This window comes from Salarias fasciatus, chromosome 11 (assembly GCF_902148845.1).
Source record: "Salarias fasciatus chromosome 11, fSalaFa1.1, whole genome shotgun sequence".
Classification (NCBI taxonomy): Eukaryota; Metazoa; Chordata; class Actinopteri; order Blenniiformes; family Blenniidae; genus Salarias; species Salarias fasciatus.
In genome coordinates this window covers 6,271,289-6,296,011 of record NC_043755.1, presented here as the reverse complement: position 1 = coordinate 6,296,011, position 24,723 = coordinate 6,271,289, and the positions used below count along the sequence as shown (strand labels likewise).

Genomic DNA, 24,723 nt, shown 5'->3' with positions numbered 1-24,723 from the left:
ATCGTGGTTTCTATTTCTGTCATTTGGCTGACATTTGTTTGTTGCAGAAGTATCTGTTTTAGAACATATTCCCAAAATGTGATGATTGAAGATGCAAGGATATCTTCCAGGTTAAAGTGCAAATATTTACCAGTGAAGTGGATAATTCAGGCTATCAAACAGTTTTCTGTGGATTTGTTTTGGGTAAGCAGGTAGCACTGTTTCATGTCTTTATTTAATCGAGCCACCCTCCACCTGTGAGAGCAGAAATGGGTCGCTATCTGTTGTTCCGATGCGACCCAGTAGTTCTCCAGTGATTTGTGGCTCCTCTGAGGACCGGAGAGCTGCCGGGTTTTCATCTCTCTGTGAAAAGCTGTTTGGAGTTTTCTCCAAACCCGGGAAACGGCGCCGGTGCCAGTCAGCTTGGAGGGCCGCTGCCTTTTATATTTACCTGTGCCGCTATCGGGTATTTCATTATCGGCGACGACTGCTGGCCTCGAATCTGGAGCAGTGTTTGTGAAGGGGTGTTTCAGTGCCTTTCACTTGGTGCATGCTGGGAAAGGTTCCAAACCTCCTTCTGTGAATGAGTAGCTGCATAAAAAAAAAAGGATGAATGGAAGCAGCTTTCAATCAAAAACCTCTCTTGAGGAGTTTTTAAAGATTTCCCTGCTCCTGACGCGCCTTTATTCACCTTATGAGCTCCCAGCAGTTTGTCATTGTGCATATGCTGAACGTTCAGCATGCTGAGCATTTTATAACTTTATTCAAGGTCAGATTTAGAGAGAACAGACGTGTGGAGGCAGCAACAAAGGCCCTCGGTCTAACCAGTGAATTAAACCCTTGAACCGGAGCCCAACACGATGTACTTTATTAATGATGTTGTTATTTAAGTCTACCTGGGGAGATGATATTGGATGTTTTTGTTCCCTCTTGCGTTTGCAGTTGAAACTCTTTCTTTGTGTTTGTTTTATAATAAATTAAAGAAATAGAAAAATGTATTTGTTCTCTGAATATGTGAATCACTAAACAAGACACAGGCCCATTAAAGGAAAACAAGTCCTTTCCTTTGGACGTGTGTCAAGTGTCAAAAATGAGGAGGAAGAAGTTCAAACTGATGATCTTTTAAAGTGACTCTTATCAAGAAGTTTGAGGTGAAAAATTCTGACTTTTAAAGAAACGTTCCTGTACTTTTCTTGCTAAATTATGAGCTGCACCATGTGACCTGCCCATCGCTTTTCCCTGTAGTGGATTCATGTTAGATTTCCCACCCTACCGCTCAGCAGCTTTCCATCCGATCATGTTTTTTATCCTGTATTAGTGCGGAGTGCCAGCTGTATTTGTTTACTGCTGAAACACAATATAAAAACGGTATGTGTAGCAACTTTACAGCCCGGTTCAGACCGGTGTGTTATTTCTCCTCCATCATGTAATCCTGGCAGGGAGGCATCTGAAGGCTTCAGACTCATTCTGCCGCAAAGGAACACAACTCCAGCTGTTTAAAAAGCATGACCTTCAGTAGAAAGAGTGACATATGGGGTCACGGCAGTGGCGTTGTCGCCCCACAGAGCCGTGATCAGTCAACATGGAGAGGCAGGAGAATCTAAACCAGATTACATTTACAGACCTGTGCTCGGTTCACCGAGAGCTTTTGAAACAACCTTCATGCACAAGAACTGTGTGGGCGTGCTGAGAACAACTGCTGCTGCTTTGAAGTCAAGCAAATATTGATTTCCCTCCATAAATTCACTTTGCAATTTACTCATAGTAAAAACAAGAAAAGACATTATTCGCACATCATTTTTTTAAAGCTCTCTTGGAAAGTTTGCCCCCAACACATTGGCTAATTCATTTAAATATTCAATATTGCAGCACCACACAAATCCTGTTTAGTTGTAAAGAGGAAAAACGTCTCGTTTGATGGTGAAATTTGCGAACTCCCCTCCTGGCCCTTTTGTGAGCAACCTGCAGCAGCTGCCTTTTTTTCATTATAACAGTGAAAGCATTTTTATATTTTCTACATTAAAATCTGAGAAAAACAAGCACTGCTGGCTGAAGAGGTGATTTTTGTTGGGGATTTCCACGTGCTTGTGTTTCCGCTCCCTGATTTCCTCGCCGTCTCACCTGCACTTGAACCCGGGCGGCAGACCTTCACCTGTCTCTCTCTCACGCTCGCCCCTCAAACTTTCCCTCTCACCACCCCTATCCCCGCTCCCCCCACCTCTGAGGTGAAACCTTACTCGTGGATAAATTTAGCAGCGGTGTGACCCAATGTTCACTGACACACTTCTCCGCACCTCTCTCTCTCTCTCTCTCTCTCTCTCTCTCTCTCTTTCGGCCCACTTCTCCCAAGAGACTTGCTGTTCCGACGGACGGAGAGCAGAACAATGACGAGCTATTGACGCTATTCACCGATGTGACGTTTGATCTCGGAGCTGTTGATGTAACGGACCGATCATTTAATTACCGCGATACGACTTCCCCCCTGCGTCCGAACGGACGCGTCCGTATCGTATGAAGTTTAATGGCTCAATCGTCTACGTCGCAGCCATTCCAGTCAGCAAAACATTTGGCAGGTGAACATTATCCCTTTTAGTAGCCTGTAACATTTGAGACTTATGAGATCTGTTTCGCCGCCGTCGACGTTCTCGCAGGTTGAGGCCGGTCTCCTCACACAACCCTGTTTTTTAAGCACATCCATCATATAAATGGTAACACACACCCGGCTGTATCAAACGGGGCAGCCGGGTGTGTTTGTGTGTGTGTGGGTGTGTGTGTGTGTATACATACACAAACGTTTATCTGTTCTCGCCACCCCGCCGGAGCGTGTCTATCAGCGCGACACGAGTCCACAGAGGGAGCTTCCTCTTTGTTAAGGTCAGAGGTCGACAGCAGTCGTGGCTCTTGAAGGTGATTAACAAAACTTGACACTGAGTTGATCTGGAGGGCAAAAGACTTCCAGACTCCGCGGTGGCACCTCGACGAAGGCTGACTGGAAGATTTTTTTAAGTTTTTGGAGTAGATTACATGCTGTGTAAATTGTAAAATTTTGAATAAAATCCCACTCTTTATAAAGATATATGTATAAGCACCTCAAAAAATACAGAAGAGTAATCTGAGTATTAGTAATTAGTTACTTTCACTCCAATAAAAACTCAATCCTCAGACATAAATGACAAGTGAATGAAGTCAAACTTTAAACTGAGTTTTCTTTTCAGTGTCTCCTACAAATTAGCATGAATTTCACGGTTCTTCATGGAAAACCGACGATAGAAATAATTAGTATGTAAGGATTCTCCGTTCTGCAGTTCTCCTTAAATTCAGTTCTTATATTAATTGCACGTTTTGCTCAAACAGCTTAATTTGATGCCTGAATATGTGAAATCCTGTCATGTAAATACTGAACCATTAAAGCTCTTTCAAACACAATTAAAGGCTCTTATAAATCCGTGTAAAGCAGGCTTCTGTCTGTAAAATAGAATGGATGAAATACGTATTTTTTTTTAACCAACTTTGTCTGACTCATCGGCCTCACAGGCCTTAAAAGGCGCGCCGCCGCCGGCTGATCCTCATCAATGCATGAATCATATAGGAGCCGCTCTGCTTGTAAACTTTTCAAATCCTTCAAGGCTCTGGTTTCTTCCCTCCTCCGTGCAAACGCCACGGCAGCGTTCACACCTGAGAGCTGTGTAACTTTACAGAGACCTTCAGCCTCGTAACCGGTGTGATTAACACGGATTTCTTATTTATATCTGACCCGCGGGACCCCGGGTGGCTGAAGTAGGGCCAGGGTTTAGTGATTCGCCGCCGGCGTTCATCCGTCTTCTCAGAGAGAAGAAGAGGAAAAAGAGAAAGCGCCGTCATGCTCCTCACTTTATCAGTTACACATAGACGCTGAGCCAAGTCGTTGTTTCATCTTTCAGTTCACAATCACCTCTGCAGAAGAGAGGAAGAGTGTGAGGCTGTGAAATATTCCACAGCAGAGAGGTTTTTTTTTTTTTTTTTCTTTTTAGGGGGAATGAGTACGGAAAAGTGAGTCTGTGGCGGTTAAACGCCGTCAGGGACGTGGAGATGCTCCGGCGATCGCTCTGCATGATCATTTCAACAGATGAACCGGAGGATATAGTGACATGACTTCATCTCAACACGTACATCTAACCTGTCTGCTCAGGTTTCCTGTATATAGGTATTTATATCCACCAACACATGAAAACAGCAATGACTTTACAAGGCTGCTGCTGCTGCTGCTTGAGACGGAGTACAGGTGGCACCGAGAAGACACGCGCCCAGGGATAAAACGAGACGGAGGAAAAGAAAAAAATAAAGCAAACGCAAAAGATCAGGAAAGACTTTGGCATTTGAGATCAAAATAAATAATGAAATTCCACTTTCTTTGCAGAGATGACTTTTCATTTATCGCCCTCACTCAGCGTTGTGTAACGTGGGCGGTGTGAAACCGCGAAGACTGCTAATGTGTTTGAGGGCTGCACCAAAAAAACTTGACAGTAAGTCCAAGAAATCTTTGCAGGAGAAGAAAAGACAAGAGAGGAGGAGTGAGAAGAGAGCGGAGATGAGGAGTATTGATCTGACAGGAGGGTAAAGAGGAGGACTGTGTGATGAAGCCAAGGAGCGAAGGCGACGGCCGAAGAGAAGGGATGCAGGAGGTGAAGACAAACAAGAAAAACGGTAAAAGCACAACTGGGAGAATCAGTGAGGGAGAAGGAGGAGGAGCAAAGAGATGAAGGGATAGGTGAGCAGATGGAAAGCTGAAGGAGAAGCAGGTGCAAAGAAAGTGAGAAGAATCAAGAGGTGTTTTTCAGGATCCACATTCTGAGGTCGAACATGCAGGCAGGTGAAAGGAGATTGAGAAAGACCTACCAGGGTCTGTTGGTATCTCAGAGCCTTCCTTTGCGACGCATCTGCAGCCATTGACACGCTGTCACTGATCCAAAAATAACCTTGCTGGACACCCCAGCATTTCCAATGGCTTGGGCAACACCATACACACTTACACACACTCTCTCCCTCTCCGTTTAATCTTCACAGCCGGTCACAGAAGCACGCTAACATCTTCTGAAGTTTCCAAGTTCGATCAGAACTCAGCTTCAAACACCCTGGTCGACGTGAGGAGGATCAGACACGGACGGGGTTCGTCGAGAGCGCGTTCTTCTCCAGATGATCCAGAGGCTGCGAGCCATCCAGCTCCACTGCACGACCGGCCGACACACACACACACACGCAGAAATCAGACAGGCAGACAAAGCAGAGCAAAGCCGTCTGATGAGGCATGGAAGGACGCAGTGCTTTCCTTTATTAGAACGGCAGACACCTAATAACACACACACACGCACACACACACACTACTTGTTGCCCTGAGCAGCAGCAGTCTCCCTGCCAGGCGACCATTAGGTGTGTGTGTGTGTGTGTGTGTGTGTGTGTGTGTGTGTGTATGGCCTGTGCTTGTTTGGACAGGGGTGGGAGTTGGAAGGGCACCCCCCATAGGGCTGCCCCTGCAACGTGAGCAGCGAGGCGCACACGACACCCCCGTGACAGCTCTCACCTCATCAGGCAATGCAGCAAGGCAATCCCCCGTAACACTCCTGCTACAGTCCAAATGCGACACACACAAACACACACACACACCCCAAAACACCCCTCTGATTCAGTGATAACCCTTCTACTTCACCACTGCAGGGTAAAAGCAGTGAACCTGTTGCGGACATCACTGCTAACAGGCCTCCGGCGTGGCGAGAGAGAGAGAGAGAACAACATCCCGCCCTGACATCTTGAATGGGTCTGGTCCACCGGTGGGTTTCTGCCCTCAGCCTGATGAGCCAGGCAGCCATTATAAGACACACAGATCCCCCTTAACTCCGCCCTGCTTTGTGGTCCACACGCCAGCGCATAACAGCCTAATCTCACAGCCACACCGCAGGCCAGCGCAAAATGTGTTACTCCGCATGTCATGTGTGTATGCGAGCGCGCGTGTGTGTGTGTGTGTGTGTGTGTGTGTGTGTGTGTGTGTGTGTGTGTGTGTATGTCACAGGGGAATGACTGCGGACAGCTGGCCGGGCCTCTATCTGATACACGGAGAACATTATCAGCGGGCGGCGGGCAGAGTGAGAGATACATACGCCCCCCCCCCCCTCGCAGCACGGAGGGACCTGAGCGCAGCGGAATCGCGGCGAGCCGGATACACTATACCTGAGAACGGAGGGGACAGGCCGCACGCCGACAACAACACACACAAACACGGCAACAAGGAGGATCAAATGGAGCGCAGGCTGCTCCGGAGCAGCTCCAGTGCACATTCAGGCAGAGGCCTTCAATTCCAGCCGCTGAAGGCTTAATTCGCTTAAAAGTGCAAAACAGATTCTGAAATAGCTGGAACATTTAAAAAAAAAAAATTGCATAAAGGTTTTCTAGACTGTTGTCTGTGACAGCAGGTACAACATGATGTGATTTGCATTTCTTATGAACTACTGCATATCAGGCTGCATGCAGGATGAATAATAGTTATGATCTTGAGGAAATTATTGCATTAAGTTTGCATGTTCTTGTCTTTATTATTGCCTGAATTATTTGATATTGACTGTTGACAATGATTTTGAAATGAAATTTTATCTCAGTGTTAAGACAGTTTTTCATCCTCTAAACGCATCTGGTAAATTTTGTCTCTCGACAACACTCCATCATGTTTTATCAGTAAGGCTCAGTGATTTTGTGAGTTTGTGAGAACCTGTACTGCTGGGAAAGTAAAAGTACATCTTGAAATGGCAATTATGAAATAGTACAACATCTTACTGCGAACATCTGATATGTTGTTCATGTTCTATAGTTACTAAACAATTTAATCACTGCATCCTGCTTTTATTCGTGTGCAGGTTCTTTTCGTTTGGGGATTTGTTTTGGAAACAGGATGGACTCTGAAACGTGTGGAAAGTGTATAATCACAAAGTGATGATTGCAGTTTTTGTTCTCGGAGCCAACAACATCTAACTTTCTTCTCAGGCGGATGCTCATAAACATGAAACGTGCTGCTATTGTTTCATTTTCAGTGACTGTAAGCTAAATTTCATTTGTCACTACCAGCTTTTCCAGTCAGTAATCATGTTTATGCACACAATCTCCTCTCCTGGTTTGTTTACATGTTTCTCAGCGGTTGGAACTGACTGATGGGATTCATGATGTCTTGTAAACAATCACACAATTAAAAAAAAAATACAAGCATAAAATGTGGTTTTCAACCCAAAGCCTGTTTATTGTACAGCACATTTGGCAGTGAAAGGCGATGAGAGGAATATTTCTCCCAGCAGCCACCTCTCCACACAGCACCTTATAGCAGAGCCTGGCAGCAAAATATCAATAACATGTTCTCACACTGCAGGGAAGCTACTACTTTGTTTTCGTTTCATGCTCACATTCCGCTCCTTAGTCACAGAAAACGTGAATGAGGACGCTCCACCATCTTTAAAATCTGTTGACGAACACTGTTTCCACGATACACTCCTTTTTCTCTTCTTCACTACAACACTGTAACTTCTCTCAGTTTGGGCTTTTCAGGAGCAAACATGCTCACGTGGCTTTAAGGAGAAATGCTCCGGCCATGAACGCTTCGCCATGGTCATGAGTTTATCCGCGAGATCCTCCTCACATGGCACAGGCTGCATACTGCTCATGGAAGACGTCTTTCCCCCCCCTTACTATAAAATACCACACAGAGGCTAACTGAATGTGCAGCACGCACACGGGAAACAAACACTATGAGCTAGTGTGAAGGTCAGAGTTTATGTTGTGGGTGACGAGCCCACAAGTATAGCACCACTGTACAAAAGTTCAGGGCTGAACGGCTGCATGATCTTCTTCAGGTTTCATCACGAAGCTGCCCTGAACGCATTTTCCTCACATGAGACGAACAATGTGAGGAGAAAACACACTTCATCAAAAATAGAAAGCTTTCTGCGACTAATGCCATAGCGGTGTGTAAATCAGGACGATAACAATCATTTGGATGTGCGGCTGTTGATTCAATGCATTGGTCTCTGCTGCGCTGCCCCCTGCCTGTTACTACCATAAAAACAAGGACGAAGGCCACATTCAGATAAACAAAACGGCTTAAAAATCTTATTTAAAAAAAAAAAAAAAAAAAAGTTTCTTAGAAAACAAAGCCACAAAAATAGATCTGTATATAAAATAGCTTTTAAAAAGAGAGACTTGTGAAACCTTTTGAGTAGCAGTTTGACTAAAAACTAGTAAAATGTACACCCTCTAACTGGCACGAATACAGACAGAACATGATAATACATCGACATGTCCAGGAACATCAACAGAAGCTTTTCCTTCTCCCCACGTCTGAGTGCAGACAAGTGTGTATGTCTGCAGTTTGAATGGACAGATCCTGTTTGGGAAGCTGTAACAAGGGAATGTGTGAGTGTGTGTGTGTATGTCTGTGTGTGGCAGTAAATGTCTCGGGGAAATTGTCATTATCTCAAAGCTGCAATGCAAGGAATGATTTGTGTGTTTATTTAAATGTGCATACTTGTCAATACTGAGGCTGGTAATTTGGGGAAAAGGTAGAGATCTTTGCACAGTGAGCTGGTGAACTCTGACATCTCTTTGCAGCGGTGGTGAGCCGTGCCCGGCGCGTAGCCCTCCCTCTCTTTGATGCGACCGTTGACCTAGAGACAGAAGGGAGTGGGATGGAAGGATCAGAAAGACATCCTCGTGGAGTTTATAAAGGTTGTTTATGGTCAAATTAGCAGATGCAAGTTATTGGGGGGCTGACCATCTTGGACTGGTGCTCAATGTCAATACATCCATTCACTAACTTATGTTTATGGATTTCAAAAGCTTTGAAAACAAATATGAAAACATCAAAGATTTTGTTGGGCTTTTAGATTTTTTTTTTGACAAGAAAAACCTAACAAAGAAAAGGCTGGAGACTGTGTGATTGAAGCAGTCTTTTCAGAACAATGCTGTGCGGTGTGAGTTTTATAAACTTTACACGTCCGCTCTCCTGTGAATCTAAGGCGATGATCGCTACGGCGTTCTTCTGTAGGTGATAATAACACCTGCATGTTATCTGGGGGGGCCGCAGGAGCCTTCAGGTTATCAATACATGAAGCTAATGGAGAAAAGAACAGGTGTTTTCGTAGCATTTATGCACGGTGAAAAGGCTCAGGATGGAAGCATACAGGGAATACTGACATTGTGCTGCATTTTATTTCTTTGGGAATCTGCCAACTGTCATTTTGGTGCAGTGTTGAAGTCACTCTGATCCCCAAGCCATCTTCTGCTGCATTATTATTCTTTTTTCATGGATCAAAGTTGTCCTCACGTTTGCTTTTCTTTCATTCGCCAAAGTTGCAGAGTGTAGCAGCTCCAACAGCCACAGATGAAAACCTTCCCTGATGATTCAGATGTTTAGTATCTAATTTACTGGACAACAGTAAAGTTCTTTACTGTTATCTGATCCCAATAACAACTATAGCACAGTGGTGATAAACACTAGGAAGTCCAGCATTTAACCAATAATTACTACTTGGTGAGAGATAAAGCTATGAATGGTGGGGCCTTTATATATTAAGACAAAAAATACATTTAAACCTTTTCCACAACACGCCCTGATTCCATGGCTTTTATATCCCAGAGCCTGAAAAGATGCATAAAGCTCTCAAGCAAGTCTCTGAAAATGCTGGACCCGTGTGCTCACCTGCACCAGGATGTCTGCGAGGTGTGTGTCTCTGGCGTTGAGGCGGAGTGCTGTGTTGAGTTCCTGGATGAACCAGGATCCTCTCTTGGTGTTTCGCATGGCTGCTGTGCCTTAAGGGGAAAAAGATCAAACAACAACGGCTTAATACACCCAGATGAGACGCAGGAGAACAGAGCTGAGGTGGCGTCTGTTAGGGCTGGACGCCTCTTTAATCTGACAGCTTGCTTTTCCACAAAGTGTACCTTCAAAGTAGGCAGTGTCAGCGCACCGCATAAAAAAACGAAATTAAACTGAATGACGTGTTAATGTGTCAAGTCTTCTTGACAGGTTCGGCTTCACATTTCATGAATGGATGCATTCAAGTGGAACAAAGTGGACAAACTTACAAAGTTTCTGACCTTTGAGAGACGCGAAGCCACAGATCATGTCCGAGCGCTGGGGCAGTTTGATCCGGGGCCGTCCTGAGTCGTCCCTCTGCCTGGGGTCTGCGTCGCCCTGTCCCTCTCTCCCAGCATCCCGCTGCTCACAGCTCGGCGAGCAGGTCCGCGCCGGACCATCGATCTGCTCCACGCCACAGTCCATCTCATCTGAAAGATGATAGTACTGTTATGTGTCATATGCTTGATGTTAATGTACTTTAGCTCGCTCAGCCTTGGACATTGGCGATGTTTTTGAAGTTAGAGACTTGTCTTAAAGGAAGATTTTGGACCCACGCCCTATCCCTATCATTTTTATAGTGAGACAAGATCATACATACCTTTATTGTCTCTCTGCGTCCAGCGGCTGGATCCCAGCTTTAAGCATCGTAGTTAGCTTAGCTCAGCTGCTGGAGGTGAAGAGGAAACAGAGCCGGACTGACGAAAGTGGACAAAATAGTCCCTCCAGTGGTCCAGGGGACGGCGTATTAGCACGTGAAGTAAATCCGAATGGTTATAAAACATTTTAAAAGACGTGTTTTCTTTTCAATTCGTTTAAATAACGTGTTGATACACACAGATCTGCGCATGCGCAGTGCTCCGCGGAAGGATATACCGGATCACAGCATTAGAAGCCATAGACTCGGCCACTGTGCGCCTGTATATCCTTCCACGGAGCACTATGCCTGTGCAGATCTGTGTGTATCAACACGTTATTTAAACGGGTTAAAAAGAAAACGCGTCTTTTAAAATGTTTTATAACCATTCGGATTTACTTCACGTGCTAATACACCGTCCCCTGGACCACTGGAAGGAGGATTTTATCCACTTTTGTCAGTCCGGCTCCGTTTCCTCTTCACCTCCAGCAGCTGAGCTAAGCTAACTACGATGCTAACAGCTGCTGGATACAGAGAGACAATGAAGGTATGTATGATCTTGTCTCACTATAAAAATGGTAGGGATAGGGCGTGGGTCCAAAATCTTCGGAGTATTCCTTTAAGCTTGTGTGAGCCTGTATGAACCGGCTAGCATGTAAACAAACAGCATTTCGTCACTTTGGTCCCATTCCAGCTCTTGCTTTTCAGCAATTTTGTGAAGGAAACAAACTGAAATGGCTGCAAATTTAATTCCCTTGTTTAGAAAAGAATAAACAATAGATTTATTGATGGAAAATCTCATCATCTTATCCTGCATCTTTTTAAAGAACATTTTTATTACTTGTGTGCACCAGTTTGTCTTTTTATCGCTTTCTCTTTGACCACCAAGGTAAACCTCCACATAAACAGTCACTGGGTTCCACTGGCGCTATTTGCTGAGGCAGTAGATGAGAACATCTAATGGCCTTTGAACAGCACACCTGTGGTGGGCTCTGGCGGGGCAAGCCACTGTGTGTGAAGTAATTAGGTTTGCTCCTGAGGGGTCTGATGATTTGTCAGGAGCATCATGAGGTGCATGCTAAGGGCGCAACCTCCATCACAGCAGCGACATAATTTGCTGGGAGCTTGTTAAGTCGCAGATTTATCTGGCATTTATTATACTGCATCTGTAATACATTTTCATCATGCTTCTCCTGGATTGTGTGAGCGTTTCAGCGACGCTCTCAACATCTGGACGTGTGCGGCATACGGACAGCTGCCGGCGTGTCACCTGCGGAGACGCTCCCAGTGGCCAGAAGAGTGACAGCAGACAACATCTGGTCATGTGAAAAGGACAGGCTGACACCTGTCTGGTCATAAGTGGCTTCTTAATGTCGCACAAACCCATGAGATCGTTTCATGGATGAGATTTAACCTGTATAAGGATATGTGTGGTACACAATACAAAAGGAAAGATAACCGTAGCCATGTTTGCTAAAGGGAGAATTGATCTGATTCTTTTCAAGTGTGATAAATAAAGACATAACCATAAATTACACAAGTGTTTCATATCAACTGTGTGTAGCACATTGATCTATCAGCAAAAACTCCACTGAGTGTCACACTTTATGGTAGGCACGCCTTATATTGCGTAATGGAGAGGAAGTATTATTTTCCCCGTGTTAATCACAGCCCTCGGACCGCCCGGTGCTTCCATATGTGCCTGGCACAATGTCAAGTTTATAAAAACTCAAACTTTCAGTGAGCTGGGCTACTACTGGGTGACACTCCTACCTCCTCTGCAGGCCTGGATGAAGAACATCTTGGGTTTGTTTTGTAACAGCGGACAGTGCACATTGTCGAAGGCTTCAAACACCCAGTCCAGCTGAAATTGACCAAGAAATACACATTATAAGTGGAAAAACAAACAGCTTGCCATAACACGTAAACACAGAAAGCTCCCTCACCTGCAGGAGCTGTCCGTCTGTGCCGTACACAGCTCCCTCAGTGCCGTGAGAGAGCAGACACACTGCGCAGCTGTCCACTGTCCGGTGGTCTGACCGCCTGCAAAAATTCTCAATGCATGTTCTCATGCCCTGCAAAAAAACAGACAAAAGAGTAGTCAGAACTGTTTCATTTGCCAGCAGTGGAACTGGACTAAACAAACAGATCTTAAGCTACTACATACACCAAGCAATCAGTCCTTTAGAACATGTCAAACCAAAGAAAACAGCAAAACAATTCGACATCAAGACGTCACAGAGTTCTCACAACAGCATGCTTCTAAATCATTTCTAAATCTTCTGAATACATTTTCTGCTGCGTTTTAAAGTGTGTTACCTGAGCGGTGAGGTCTCTGTGAACAGTCACACAGTAGTCCAGCTCTGTGAAGACCTTCCTGAGGACCTCATCGTCGACTTCCCCTCCTTTTCTTGTGTCAAGCTCAGGGACAGCATGAGAGTCAAACGTCACATTGCTGATGACCAAGGCAAAGCCACGAGGAGTTGATCTCATTCTGTATGACTAGATGATGAGAAGCAAGAGAGCACAAAAAAAAAAAATAAAAAAATAAAAAAAAAATTCAGGAACTAGTTATGACTTCAAATATTTCATTCTTGTTGAGAACGTTACAAGTTGCAAACTTGGTCGTTCTCTTAATAGCTGTATCTCATGTGTTTTATAACTGAATATTTGCATTTTCCCAGAGGCCGGCTCTACTGCTGCAGATTTACTAAGCTGGCCTGCTAATAGGAGGTCATTTACCTGCTGGAAACGCGAGAGGTAAAAGTCAGAAGTGCATGCGAGAACGGGAGTGGTGATGGGACTGTCAGCGTCGAGACTAAACTCCATGGACTCTGTAGCACAAAGACAAACACATGGTGAGGCTGATAACCGCGGCTTAGTACAAACTGAAGCACTCATTCAAAGTTTCATACGATAGAAACTGCCCTCACTAGCAATGCTGTGTAGACAAACGTTGCACCACAATGCTTTGAATGAGTCACACTTAAGGTGTGGTGCCTGCAGGTACAGACAGCAGCTGGTCTACAGGCTGAAGCAGCAACACATCAACAAAAACAAACTGTTAAAAGGCTAAAGAGACTAAAACATTTGAGTATCTCTTGTCTACAAAATATTTTTGTGTTAAAAGCAAATATTCAATTACCAGTCTTACAAGCAGATGACAAATAATCTCTTTTGCCCCAGCAACAAAATGTTTCCAGGGAAACAAACACGGCCAACAACACGGCACACAGAGCGGAACATGTTAACCTGGACGAACACCGCGCTACTCACCCTGTGTCCTTGCTCTCTTGGCTGCAATTTCCTCCTGAGTTGAAAGCGGAGGCAAAGAATTCACAAATCTCTGGAATCAGAAAAAAGAAAATTGCAGTGATCTACACCAATTTAACTATGAGGAATCGTTATGTAGCCACAACTCAACATGTATTTTGAATAAACGTGTTGAGGTTGGTATGTTTGCCGATTCTCACATCTATCTGCTCATCTTGTCCACTCATCTCCTGACTCTCTTTGTTCCTGACTGCGGACTCCTCGCTGACAGAGAACAGCGACTCACAGAACCAGCAGCTATCCTGAATTGGGAAGGACAAGGTGCTGCTCACCTTGCTGGCTTCCTCCCTGGCTACTGATGCTGTCTGCAGAAGACCAGGTCACTGAAGGTTACTGTGACTAAAACTATTTGTCTTTCAACTGTGGGCATTGGTTATTTTGCTGACAATTAATAAAAAGCACCTCTAAAGACATCTAGTTTTCCTGACATCAGTATCTGTACACCTTTGATATGTTGGAAAATGTCAGCACTGATAATGACAGTACGTGCACTGTGCTCACCTCTCTCTTTGTTTCTGCTCTCTTCATGACCTCTCGCTCTGACTTTCCCTCTGGCTCTTCCTCAGGCTGAATAATCTGTGTGCAGAAAACACTCTAAGGACTGTAGTAGATGTGGTAACAATCTGCTGTGACATACTGCGGCGTAGCGCTGGGTGTGTGGTGATGAGTGCTGCTGCTCAGCAAAGCGCTCACTCACTTCTACGTGTCTCTCTTTGCCATCTGTCTCTGGTGGCTGCGTGAGCAGGTCGCACAGGTGCTGCTGCTCAGTTTCTTGCAGGGCTGAGCAGAAGCTACTAAAAGCTCTGGGTCCACGCTTTGGCAGGAGGAGAAGCAAACGCCAGCATCGCTTCTGAGAGGTTTGCTCTGCCTGGGGGGAAAGAAGATGGGATTGTAAGTAACACTAAAAATCAATATTTTGCACTTTAATTGAAAATTGAGTGTCACATCAAAAGGTTTGCAGGGTAAAACAATATGAATTTAGCTTAAGACACAGCACAAATATCTGCTAAAGAACAATATCTATTACAAGTGTATGAGTGAGGGTCGCATCAGAGCCACACTGCGGACAGCTCACCCTCGTCAGACGAAGTTTTCATTTCACATTTACTCATTTTTGTGGGGTACAGCACATTTTGACTGTGGGGTGCTTAAAAATTAAATAACAGCAACAGTCAACAAACAGACTTCCTAATTATCATTCAGTCCATTAGACTTCACATCAGACCACTGATGAGTTTTGACTCCAAGGCCTGATGAACAGAAACCCAATGCCTTAAAAACCATTTGCAAAAAGATACTGATCACTGACTTTTGGTGAAAGCATTTTTTGAGAATTAAGCCAAGAAAAGTTATTTACACGACAGACATAAGTCACAAAGTGCTTTCTGCTATAACATACGAGGACAACACCCAAGTGACAATACAAAAAGACTACAACATGAAAGTGATGTCAAATATATAATGTAGCCAATCAGTGGAGCAGCACTCTCACTTATCACAGCAGGAAGGTCTGAGTTCAAATATCAGCCAGACCTTTCTGTGTGGAGTTTGCATGTTCGCCCATGTGTGCTGGGCTTCTTGAGTTTTCTTGCTGGTATTCTGCTCCTGTTCAGTAGAGGGATAGATAACATGTGTGTTTCCATACCATGATGCTCTCTGCCATGCTCTCCGTCAGGATGTCATCTGCCTGCAGTGACTGAATGAGCAGTGCGTCGACCACCAGCTGTTTGCAGAGGACCGCAGATCGCCTCCGGAGAGCCTGACGGTCCCGCTCCAGCATGCCACACTTCAGCATCCTGCCCCGTCTCACTGCACGGGACGAAGCAAGAAAACACCGAGTGTGTAAAGAAGGAGTGACTGTCATCAACCCCAGGCTCTTTACTACAAACTGCTGTTAAAGACTGGATCTGCTGGGATCGCGGTGGTCGTTACACTGGCGTCTTTGTAACACGCGTCGAGTCACACTGAATGAAACAGTTTTCGATAAATTTAAATGAAATTCGAGACATGAATAACTTTGTGATAAACCGTATGTCTGAGCCACATAGAATGAAACTCACAACAATAAGAACCATGCACATACAAGTTACGCAAGAAAACACCTACCGCCAAACATGCCAAAAGAAGTTAACGCATAAAATCGGCTAAAAATGGTTAAATGTTCTCTAACAAACCCAGTTGTGATGACAGTTGACGCTGACCTGGTGGCTAATTCCGATGCTAGCTAGCCATCGGGCTAACTTCGACTTTTCCCACACATGAGTGGGTATAATGTTATGATCTTGGTCCTACTGCTTACCGTTCTTCTGTTTCTGCAACAGAATCAAGAGCAGCGCGAGAGAAATTCTGCAAAATGTTTCCGTGTTTCACACTTTCAGGCAACCGACAACATCCCGCCGTTGGCAATCTGCAAACCAACTTCCGCGGGGTACCACACGCTCAGCGATAAGGGGGGGCGGAGCCAGAGCGCTGTCTGGATTCTGACCAATCGGATGACGGTATATTATGAATGACGTTTGAACTAGCCAATCATCGAGCTTCGCGTCAGTCAATAGGAGGTTGCTGTACAGTAATGAATGCACACGATTGTGATTTTGAATCCGTTCACTGTAAATAAGTAGCCAATTGATAAGGAGAGCTTTGAAGACATATTTCAAAAGGAGAGCTGTGCATTGGAAGGAGGATGGACCATCTGAAAAGTAAACAATTCACTCATGGCATGATCTTAACTCAAACTCACACTACGGGCTAATGAGTGCATGCAATTTACAAAGGAGCTTGAAAGATACTTGTTAAGAATGTAGTTGATGCAACGCTCTGCTTCAGGACATTCAACTTTAATTCTAATATTCTAAACATGTTATTAACACTTGTGGGAAAGATATCAACTGTTGTGCCAACCACATCTGCTGCCTATATAAGACACTAGATGCTGTTCATCAAACACCAATAACTTAATTTAGTGAGCATTAAAATATAGTTTATCTTGTTTTTTCATCATAATCTAAAATTAAATTAAGCTTGAAGTATTGTACATGTTTAATAATGGATATCTGCATCCTGTATTTTGGAATTGACTGAGATAAATTTGTCTTTGCTTTTTGTTATTTTATTGTTTCTTACTTTGTTTTAAAAAATCAGCTCTCCTATGTTATAATCAGACACTGCATTTCACACATGCAGACACCTCAACTGTCTCCACTGACAGACCAGGAAAACTACTTTACCTTCAAAAAACCTAAAACTCTGCTTGGCTGTAAAGACTATATGCAGCCTCTGGCAAAGATATAACTTGAAAATATCTTGGCAACTGAAGGCAAAACCCCATCAGATTGCTTCTCCTACTCAGGTACAAGAGAAGACAGGAGAGTGATGAGTACCGCCTGCTCAGGAAGCACCAGAATATGTTCTTGCATAATGATGTTTGAAAGCTAACATTCTCAGCATTGGGAGCTGACCACTTTGTCGAAAATCTGACAGGAAAAAATGTGAATTCATTTTAAAAAATTAAAATCTTTACAGTATCAACTGTATGTATGTTATGTATGTATGTATGTAAATGTTCACACTTACTGTTATATTTTCTGTATTGTTGCCCATTGGGTGGCTTCAGGCTGGATTTATGGTCGCTTGCCATGTTGTGCTTCACCCTTCAATCTCTGGTTTGAAACCTCTTCATTTTTACTTTACAGTTTTTGTGTAAAAGTATATATTTGCAATATAGCGCACAGTCTTTATGCACAATATTAAGAAATAAGAAATAACACAGACAATCAAACTGCATCAGCCAGTTTTCCTAAAAATATTCATTTCCTTATTAAAAATTAACAAACAACTCCAACACTTTTTAATGAAGTCACTTCTCTATTGAAATTTTAATTTCAACTAACCTGTCAAACACCGATCTAAACTGATAATATGAAATATATTTAGTCACATTTTCTTCTGTCAGAAGTGCAGGTGTTTGTACTTTCTTGATTCTTTTCTGAATCTCTGGTTTTGTCTGAGACAGATCCAGCATGATACATAAAATATTTTGATAAAGATTGTTCTTGGGTTTGAAATCAGCAGGTACTTTTCTTGTGTATCAGTGCAATTTGCCAAAAGGGTATTTGCTTGTTTAAAACACAGCAAATGTCTGTGTTAAAATGGAATCTTAGAGGAAACTGTTAGATTCCAAATGCATCCGTGTTTTTAAATTGTTTTTTAATGAACTTGTTCCAATATAAATCAAGCTATGATTGCAGTAGCTACATAGTAACGCATCCTTTTTGTATTATTAAACTAAAATCAGTGTCCTCTCCGAACATTAAATGTTTGTCATACATATAATGTTAACAGCTCGGGATCAATAACCAGTAAAAAATACAACTTTTCTAATGTCAGCTTGATGCTCTTAATTCCAAATATTCCAAGTCTCCAGGACTTCACATAGTCTGGGTTTGCTGAAACACTGAAAGTTGTGCATCATGGCTCTTTGAATCTCTTGAATAGAAAAGAATTAAAGATACAATTCGGGGAAGAAACTCCCCTGACCTCAGAATTTGAATCGCTATGCCCTCCCTGGAACTCTCTGCTGTGGAAACTTGCCCCACATGTGGAGTTTCTCTGAAAGGACCTTTTGTACTTCTTACAGTAGCTTTGTGTTACAGTGTTGTAATTGCCCTTACATTATATGGTGAATTAGACTTTTTTTCAGTCCAAATGTGATGAAATTGAACTGCACACACCTTTTTTCTGCCTCCTCTCTCTCTCTCTCTCTCTCTCTCTCTCTCTCTCTCTCTCTCTCTCTCTCTCTCTCTCTCACACTTTCTTTCTTCCTCTCTCCCTCCCCTTCACCCTCTCCTGCTGTCTATCTCCTCACTCTCACTGTGTGTGCTGTCAATAATTGATGATTCTTACTGGCTCAAAGGGTAACAGGTCCTGGAGAAAATGTCTCACTGGTTTCTTTATTTATTTACAAGTCTATCTTTATGCTCAGTCAGTCTGCCAAACAATCACAAGCGTTTACCCCGGATCAATGGCGCGGGGCGTCATGGAGCAGCCCGGCCGTGTCCGCTTCACGGTCTGCGCCGGCTGCCGCACCTGTGACCATGAGCGGGTTAATGCTGCCTGTCTGGCTGACAGCAGGACAGAGGGAGGAAAGGGAAGCTTAAATGAGTGAGAGGCAGGGGGCAGAGAGGAGGAGGAGTGACAGAATGATGGAGTGAATTAATTCAACCTTAGCCAGCCCTGATTGACTCGCTACCAAACTGGCATGTACAAACACTCACAGTGACACCAAAGCCATGGAGAGAGAAAAGAGGAATGACATGTCTTTTTCCAGAAAGAGAAGTTTCACTTTTGGGGCATATGGCGGGTAAGTGAATGCATCATCACCAGTCTCAAATTATAGACTGACACTCTCCTCTCAAAGTCAGATGTGTTACGAACAGTCTGAATGAATGACACTAGTTTTCTGATTGACCTCATCCTGTCTGTTTAAGAAGAAAAGCTTTCTTTTTTCAGTCGCTCTCACTTCCTTGTTTACAGTGTGGACAGATTCACATGTGGGGATGAGACAAGGTGAGGCTCCTTCACTCCCGTCATTTTTACTGCCGCAGATCTGATCTAACAGCTGAGAGGTGGAAAAGAGGTGATGCATGGTGTTGTCTTTTTGTGCAAATCAACCTGTTGCAGCAGACCTGAATCTGCAGAAAAAAAGCCACTGGGCATCCTGGACTCTGCTAGCAGTGAGAGCAAGCCTTTGCTTTCTACCAGCTGCAGCCAGAGGGTGATATCATTATTCAGCGTGCACATAATTTCATTTGATTAATTATAGTGAGTGGGACTTCATTTCTGAGAAGTTACCAATTGAGACTGAAGCCTTTTTCATGTTCCTCTTCCTTCCTGTGTGTCTCCTTCCCTTTCTCTCCGACCGCATTGTTGTCCTGCGTCTGCTGCCTGTTTCTTTTTATATCAGGACACCGAGCTGTTTGAAATCATTGAGAAGCTGCAGGTGAGTTACTACGCCATTGATCTTGTGCGGTGTGTGTATCCAGTGATGCCTGAGCAGCCCGGGTTTGTTATCATCAATGCTCTTGTCCATCAGGGCAGCCGGATCGATGAGCAGCGGTGTGAATTCCCTCTGCCTCTGAAGGTGAGTCTTCAGCACAATAAGGAAACACTGAGATGCCTCTATACACAGACCCGCTGTGTGTGTGTGTGTGTGTGGGTGTGTGTGTGTGTGTGTTGATACTGACCTTTTCATAACCATAATATCTGTTTCCCCCAACAACCACCAGCCTCATCAAATGCTCCCTTTGTGTCTATTTCAGTCCCAGCTTTTGACCATAGGTGGAGAACTGCCACTCATCCTCCCTTCAAAACTGGGAGGTTACTGGATAGACCCCCCCCTGGAGAGGCTGGTGGACGTGAGTCCCACCTCACCCCACCATGGCCTCGACCGGGAGAACTACGACATCATGGAGAGAGACGGAGAGGCCAGAATCTACCAGGAGTTCTTCCGCTCTCGAGTCAGTAGACTTCAGTCTGGCAGGATGTGTCGTCCTCCCATCTCTGTGGTGATGTTTGGTTTCCCCCTTCCCTTCAGTACCATCACTCGTTCACAGCCACGGATCCATCATTGGGGCCCCTGGTTCTCTCAGTGTGTTTGGAGGAAGAGGAGAACAGACTACGGGTGATATTGAGGTGCAGACGCTTTGTCGTCTCTGTATTAAGCTGCTGAATGTGTCTTGATGACTGTGCCTGCATGTTTTAACGGTACATGCGGGATATGGGGGAAAGTTTCTCTGAGCTCAGATTACATGTAGAGCCGACAAGCAGGATGTCTTCTTGAAAGAGGCCCTGAGGCACGGTGCAAAAATGTGAGAAAATGAAAATGCTACAAAGAAAGACGTCCTCCTTGGTTCAAACATGTGTGGAGAACAAACCACAAAGCCTTTTTGGAAATGGGCTTTTTTTTTCTTTCTATAATGTTTAGATGGGATCACATTGAAAATTGTTCATCACGTTGTTGGTTGCATGTTTGTATTAGGTGTTGGATGAAGTATGACACTTTTAAGAATCAAACATTTTATTGCAAAATGCAATAATCAAACTCAGAACATTCTCCATTAAGAGCATTAAGTCATTTAAAACCTGCTGACGGGACTCTCTGCATTTGTCATTTATCCTTTCTGAGGAGTTCATTAATATTTCGCTGCATTACAGAAATCTGTTTCTCGTCTCACAGGATGAAGGAGTGCTCTCTGCACGGAGTTTTCTCTGTGTCTCTTTTCCCAAACATCCCATCTGCTGTTGATTTAGCAAAGGTATTGATCCACTGGTGTCAATACAGGAAGATCAAATACAGCCAGCGATACTACAGCATGAAAGTACTCTGTTACAACTAAGTACAGAAACATAATCAGCTCAAATATTTAAAATGCATTTATGTAATAACACATACAGAACAGTTTTATTGTTTTAATTGATAGAAATGGGGAAATTTCGCAGTTATTTAAGTTGAAGTAATCTTTAAAGCAACTAGTTACTCCTGATATACATTTGAGTAAGATATTATCCTCTGACAGGTATAATGAAAGAAAAGACTGAAAGTTCCACATATTTCAATCTTAGTGCTTCAATTCATGTTGAAAACTGATTTTTTAACACGTCCCTCATTTCCTTTCTAGATCCTCTGCGACCGAGTGACCGCCTCAAAGTTTGATGTGGTCAGCTACCTGAAGGTAATCCTCTGACACGAACACTCGACACTGATTGGACATGTGCTTTCAATTCAATCAATACTGCCTCACAGTAAGACAACATCCTCACTGAAATGACTGCACTTTTTCTGCTTTCACTGAAAAACATCTCCACCTTTTCAACGCTTCTCTGCTTCAACATTCAGGCTCCAGAACTTATCACCGCGTTCGATGAGCACAGAGTGTCTCCTAACTTCAAGTTTGGTGTCTTGTACCAGAAGGACGGACAGGTATGAGGCGCTGGTTTTTCATTAAAACTGCTAAACTATGTCACTTCTGAACTCGTCTGGGATAACGCCGCACCGCTCTGCAGTTCACAGAGGAGGACATACTGAGCAACAATGAGGAAAGTGAGGAGTTTAAAGAGTTCCTGTCTGTTTTGGGAGAGACGGTTCAGCTGCAGGGATTCACGGGGTAAAGCGTGCAGCTGCTGATCTGCTAGAGAAATGATATTAACGTGAACAGTCACGTCATTTCTTCTTCTCTCTCTCCTTTGTCTTCAGCTTCAGAGGAGGACTGGATGTGTGTCACGGCCAGACGGGAACCGAAGCCGTCTTCACTTCCTTTCGCGGGAGAGAAATCATGTTCCATGTCGCAACCAAGCTGCCTTTCACTGAAGGCGACCCGCAGCAGGTCGGCGGCGTTTCCGCCACATGAAACAGGAAAATAAAACCATGAGTGCACACTGACAGACGTTCCTATTTCCCCTCATCTGCAGCTGCAGCGAAAAAGACACATTGGTAACGACATTGTCGCGTTAGTCTACCAGGAGGGCCAGACCCCGTTCCTCTCTGACCTGATCAAGTCTCACTTCCTGCACTGCTTCCTGGTGGTCCGGAGGATTCAGAGGGAGGAGGCAGGTGGAGCTGCATTCCAGGTGACTGAGCAGCAGCCTCAGAAGTCCTGTTTTAACAAGATTATTCTGGTGAAACGTGACATGACAGGCCTGTTTTTCTTTTGTTCTTTCTCATCTTAGCTCAAAAGTCATGAAAATCAAACAGTATATCTCAAAATGTTCGAACGCTGCTTAAAAACAGATATTTTCTGCACTTTTCTGTATACCAGCCAACAGTTTCAAAAAATCCCTGACTCTGCTGTTTGTGCTTCTTTACAGTTGTCTGTCACGGCCAGAGAGGACGTTCCTCTTTTCGGTCCAGTCCTGCCAGATCCTCCAGTCTTCACAGATGTAGGAGTTTTACTGCTGGATCTAAATTTCCTGTCATTTCTCTCTCAGTATGGATTCATATCTACTGCTATGCTTCATCTTTGTAGTCAGTGTGTTAAGCAGATTGTTTTTCACATTAAAATGGACACACCACAGTCCCATAGTCCCATACTAGTAAATTGTACACACACACACACACACACACTGAGGACCGTTCCTGCCTCCACCTGTCGCGGTGAAGTGAACTCCTGTGATACAAATGCGGCGCACAGCTGCACCCCGATCAACAAGTCAGAGGCGGAGACGCATGCTGATGAAAGCAGATTGCAAAGTTATTCATGTGTGGAGCTTTTTCAAAACAGTAATGATGTTTTTCGAAATGAACGGAATACGAATGAAGAGGGAGAGTCTCCCAGACTTTTGATTTATATGTTTTGAAATAAAATATGTTTTTATGATGTCTTATTGATCCATTTTGCTCCTTGGTGTTGAATGTGTGATTGTTTTTCAGCCTTCCCAGCTGAGAGAATTTCTTCTGACCAAACTGATCAATGCAGAGATTTCCTGCTACAGAGCAGAGCAGTTCAGCAGGCTGGAGGTCGGCGCAGACACACGGCTCATTAATGCTCTTTATCGGCGAGCGATTAAGCTTCTCGTCTAATTTTGTCTTCGATCTGTCTTTACAAAGCTCCGCACCCGATCGTCACTCTTAGAGAGCTTGCAGACTGAACTCTTCACCCGCTCCCAGTGCATGATGGGAGATCCGTCGCTGCACTCCTCTTCTGACGGTGTGCGGGGAGCGTCTGAAGGAAGTGGGGGATTTATTGAAAATTTTAAGGTGAATGTGAAGCATATTTTTGAAAATGTGTCCTGTTTGACTTTATTGTTTTAACTTCATGGATTCTTTCTTGGATTTCTGCCTTCAGAGGGCAATCAGAGTGCGGAGCCACTCTTTTGACACTCTCAGCGTTCCCAGGAAGATTGTTGGCAACTCGTCACAGAAGTTCAAGGTAAAACTTTACTGTGCAGTGAAAGTTTTTAGACTTGAGAAATGTTTGATCGGAGAAGCTAATCTTCTTATCTCACCTTACTTTGCAGCCAGACAGAGATGGAGAGAGGTGAGGAACATAAAGGCTTTTTAAAAATGTGTTTTAAATGAGCTGAGCAGATAACATGATTGTTTTTCTTCATTTCAGTGACAAATCTTCTGCTTCCACCGACACTTCAGGAACAGCTGAACTCAAAGAACAAACAAGTCCCCAAGAAGAGACATAGAAAAGTGACCTTGTTTGTTTTAGGCTTCATTATTAAGAAGAACACTGTTTGTGATTACATCTTAATTATACAGGAAAATAAGTTGTATGTAAATATAAAGCAATGACAAATAGATTTTTCTGAAAATATATTTAGTTTGCTGTTTTAGAAGTGATATTTAACCATTAAAAATATGTAAGTATCAAAGTTTGATGCATAAAAGAGACATTTTAACGTGTTTGGGGGTGACAGGGTTACCACTTTGTGAAAACATAATATGAAATATAAATTAGAATTGATTATTAATTGAATATTTTAAGCTAGTTTATGATATGATACTAATAAAACATGATCAGAGTTTGTGAGGAAATGTGTTGTTACTTTGTGTTGAAAGTGGAAGGACCGTTTAATTCACATCATAACATTTCATTTGCAGTTTCAAATTGTCTATTCAAAGCTGAAAAAGGGTGCAGAAAGAAGATTTATCTTATTTTATTGCCCCTTCAGCAAAGTCTTCGGGATTATTTACAATGTTTTCATCCCACAGGTCTGCTACACCGGAGCATTCAGTGAACAGTGGTGTCAAGCCCTTATATGGCCACAGACAATAGATCAAAGTGAGACACCTGGCATTTTTACATTTAGTGAGGGCTGAACAGCACAGGATTTGTTAACTTTCTGAGGGATAAAGTCTGCGTAGGCATGGAAGACAGTGAAGGTGTATCATTTGAGTTAGACAAGT

General features: G+C 43.7%; 2 protein-coding genes across 3 annotated transcripts; one reads left to right on the top strand and one right to left on the bottom strand.

Annotated features, from left to right (window-relative positions):
• Positions 1-7,226: 7,226 nt before the first annotated feature.
• Positions 7,227-16,252, bottom strand: casp2 (caspase 2, apoptosis-related cysteine peptidase). The gene is given in 13 exon segments (XM_030103140.1): positions 7,227-8,536; positions 8,538-8,654; positions 9,689-9,798; positions 10,087-10,275; positions 12,255-12,345; positions 12,428-12,556; positions 12,801-12,983; positions 13,224-13,315; positions 13,758-13,827; positions 14,316-14,390; positions 14,512-14,682; positions 15,460-15,623; positions 16,114-16,252. Coding segments are annotated over 12 exon segments (1,395 nt in total). The 5' UTR covers positions 15,610-15,623; positions 16,114-16,252; the 3' UTR covers positions 7,227-8,518.
• Positions 16,253-19,001: 2,749 nt separating this feature from the next.
• On the top strand, positions 19,002-24,360 carry rap1gapl (RAP1 GTPase activating protein-like). 2 transcript variants are annotated; one of them, XM_030103126.1, is made up of 19 exons: positions 19,002-19,173; positions 19,347-19,379; positions 19,497-19,587; positions 19,777-19,812; positions 19,906-19,953; positions 20,132-20,329; positions 20,407-20,504; positions 21,049-21,127; positions 21,491-21,544; positions 21,709-21,792; positions 21,876-21,976; positions 22,066-22,195; positions 22,281-22,439; positions 22,677-22,748; positions 23,239-23,325; positions 23,416-23,565; positions 23,654-23,737; positions 23,826-23,845; positions 23,924-24,360. In XM_030103126.1, exons 1-19 carry the CDS (start codon positions 19,103-19,105, stop codon positions 24,000-24,002), a joined length of 1,674 nt encoding a protein of 557 aa, XP_029958986.1. In that variant the 5' UTR covers positions 19,002-19,102; the 3' UTR covers positions 24,003-24,360. The 2 variants fall into 2 exon arrangements, with proteins under 2 accessions (XP_029958986.1, XP_029958985.1); XM_030103125.1 differs by having other exon boundaries at positions 19,494-19,587.
• Positions 24,361-24,723: the final 363 nt, after the last annotated feature.

Bases quoted from the DNA above. Each gene is read 5' to 3' on its own strand.
- rap1gapl (XM_030103125.1), top strand. From the start codon at position 19,103: ATGGAGAGAGAAAAGAGGAATGACATGTCTTTTTCCAGAAAGAGAAGT. The intron at 19,174-19,346 runs GTAAGTGAATGC...CCTTGTTTACAG, and splicing joins ACTTTTGGGGCATATGGCGG to TGTGGACAGATTCACATGTG. The intron at 22,749-23,238 runs GTAGGAGTTTTA...ATTGTTTTTCAG, and splicing joins ATCCTCCAGTCTTCACAGAT to CCTTCCCAGCTGAGAGAATT.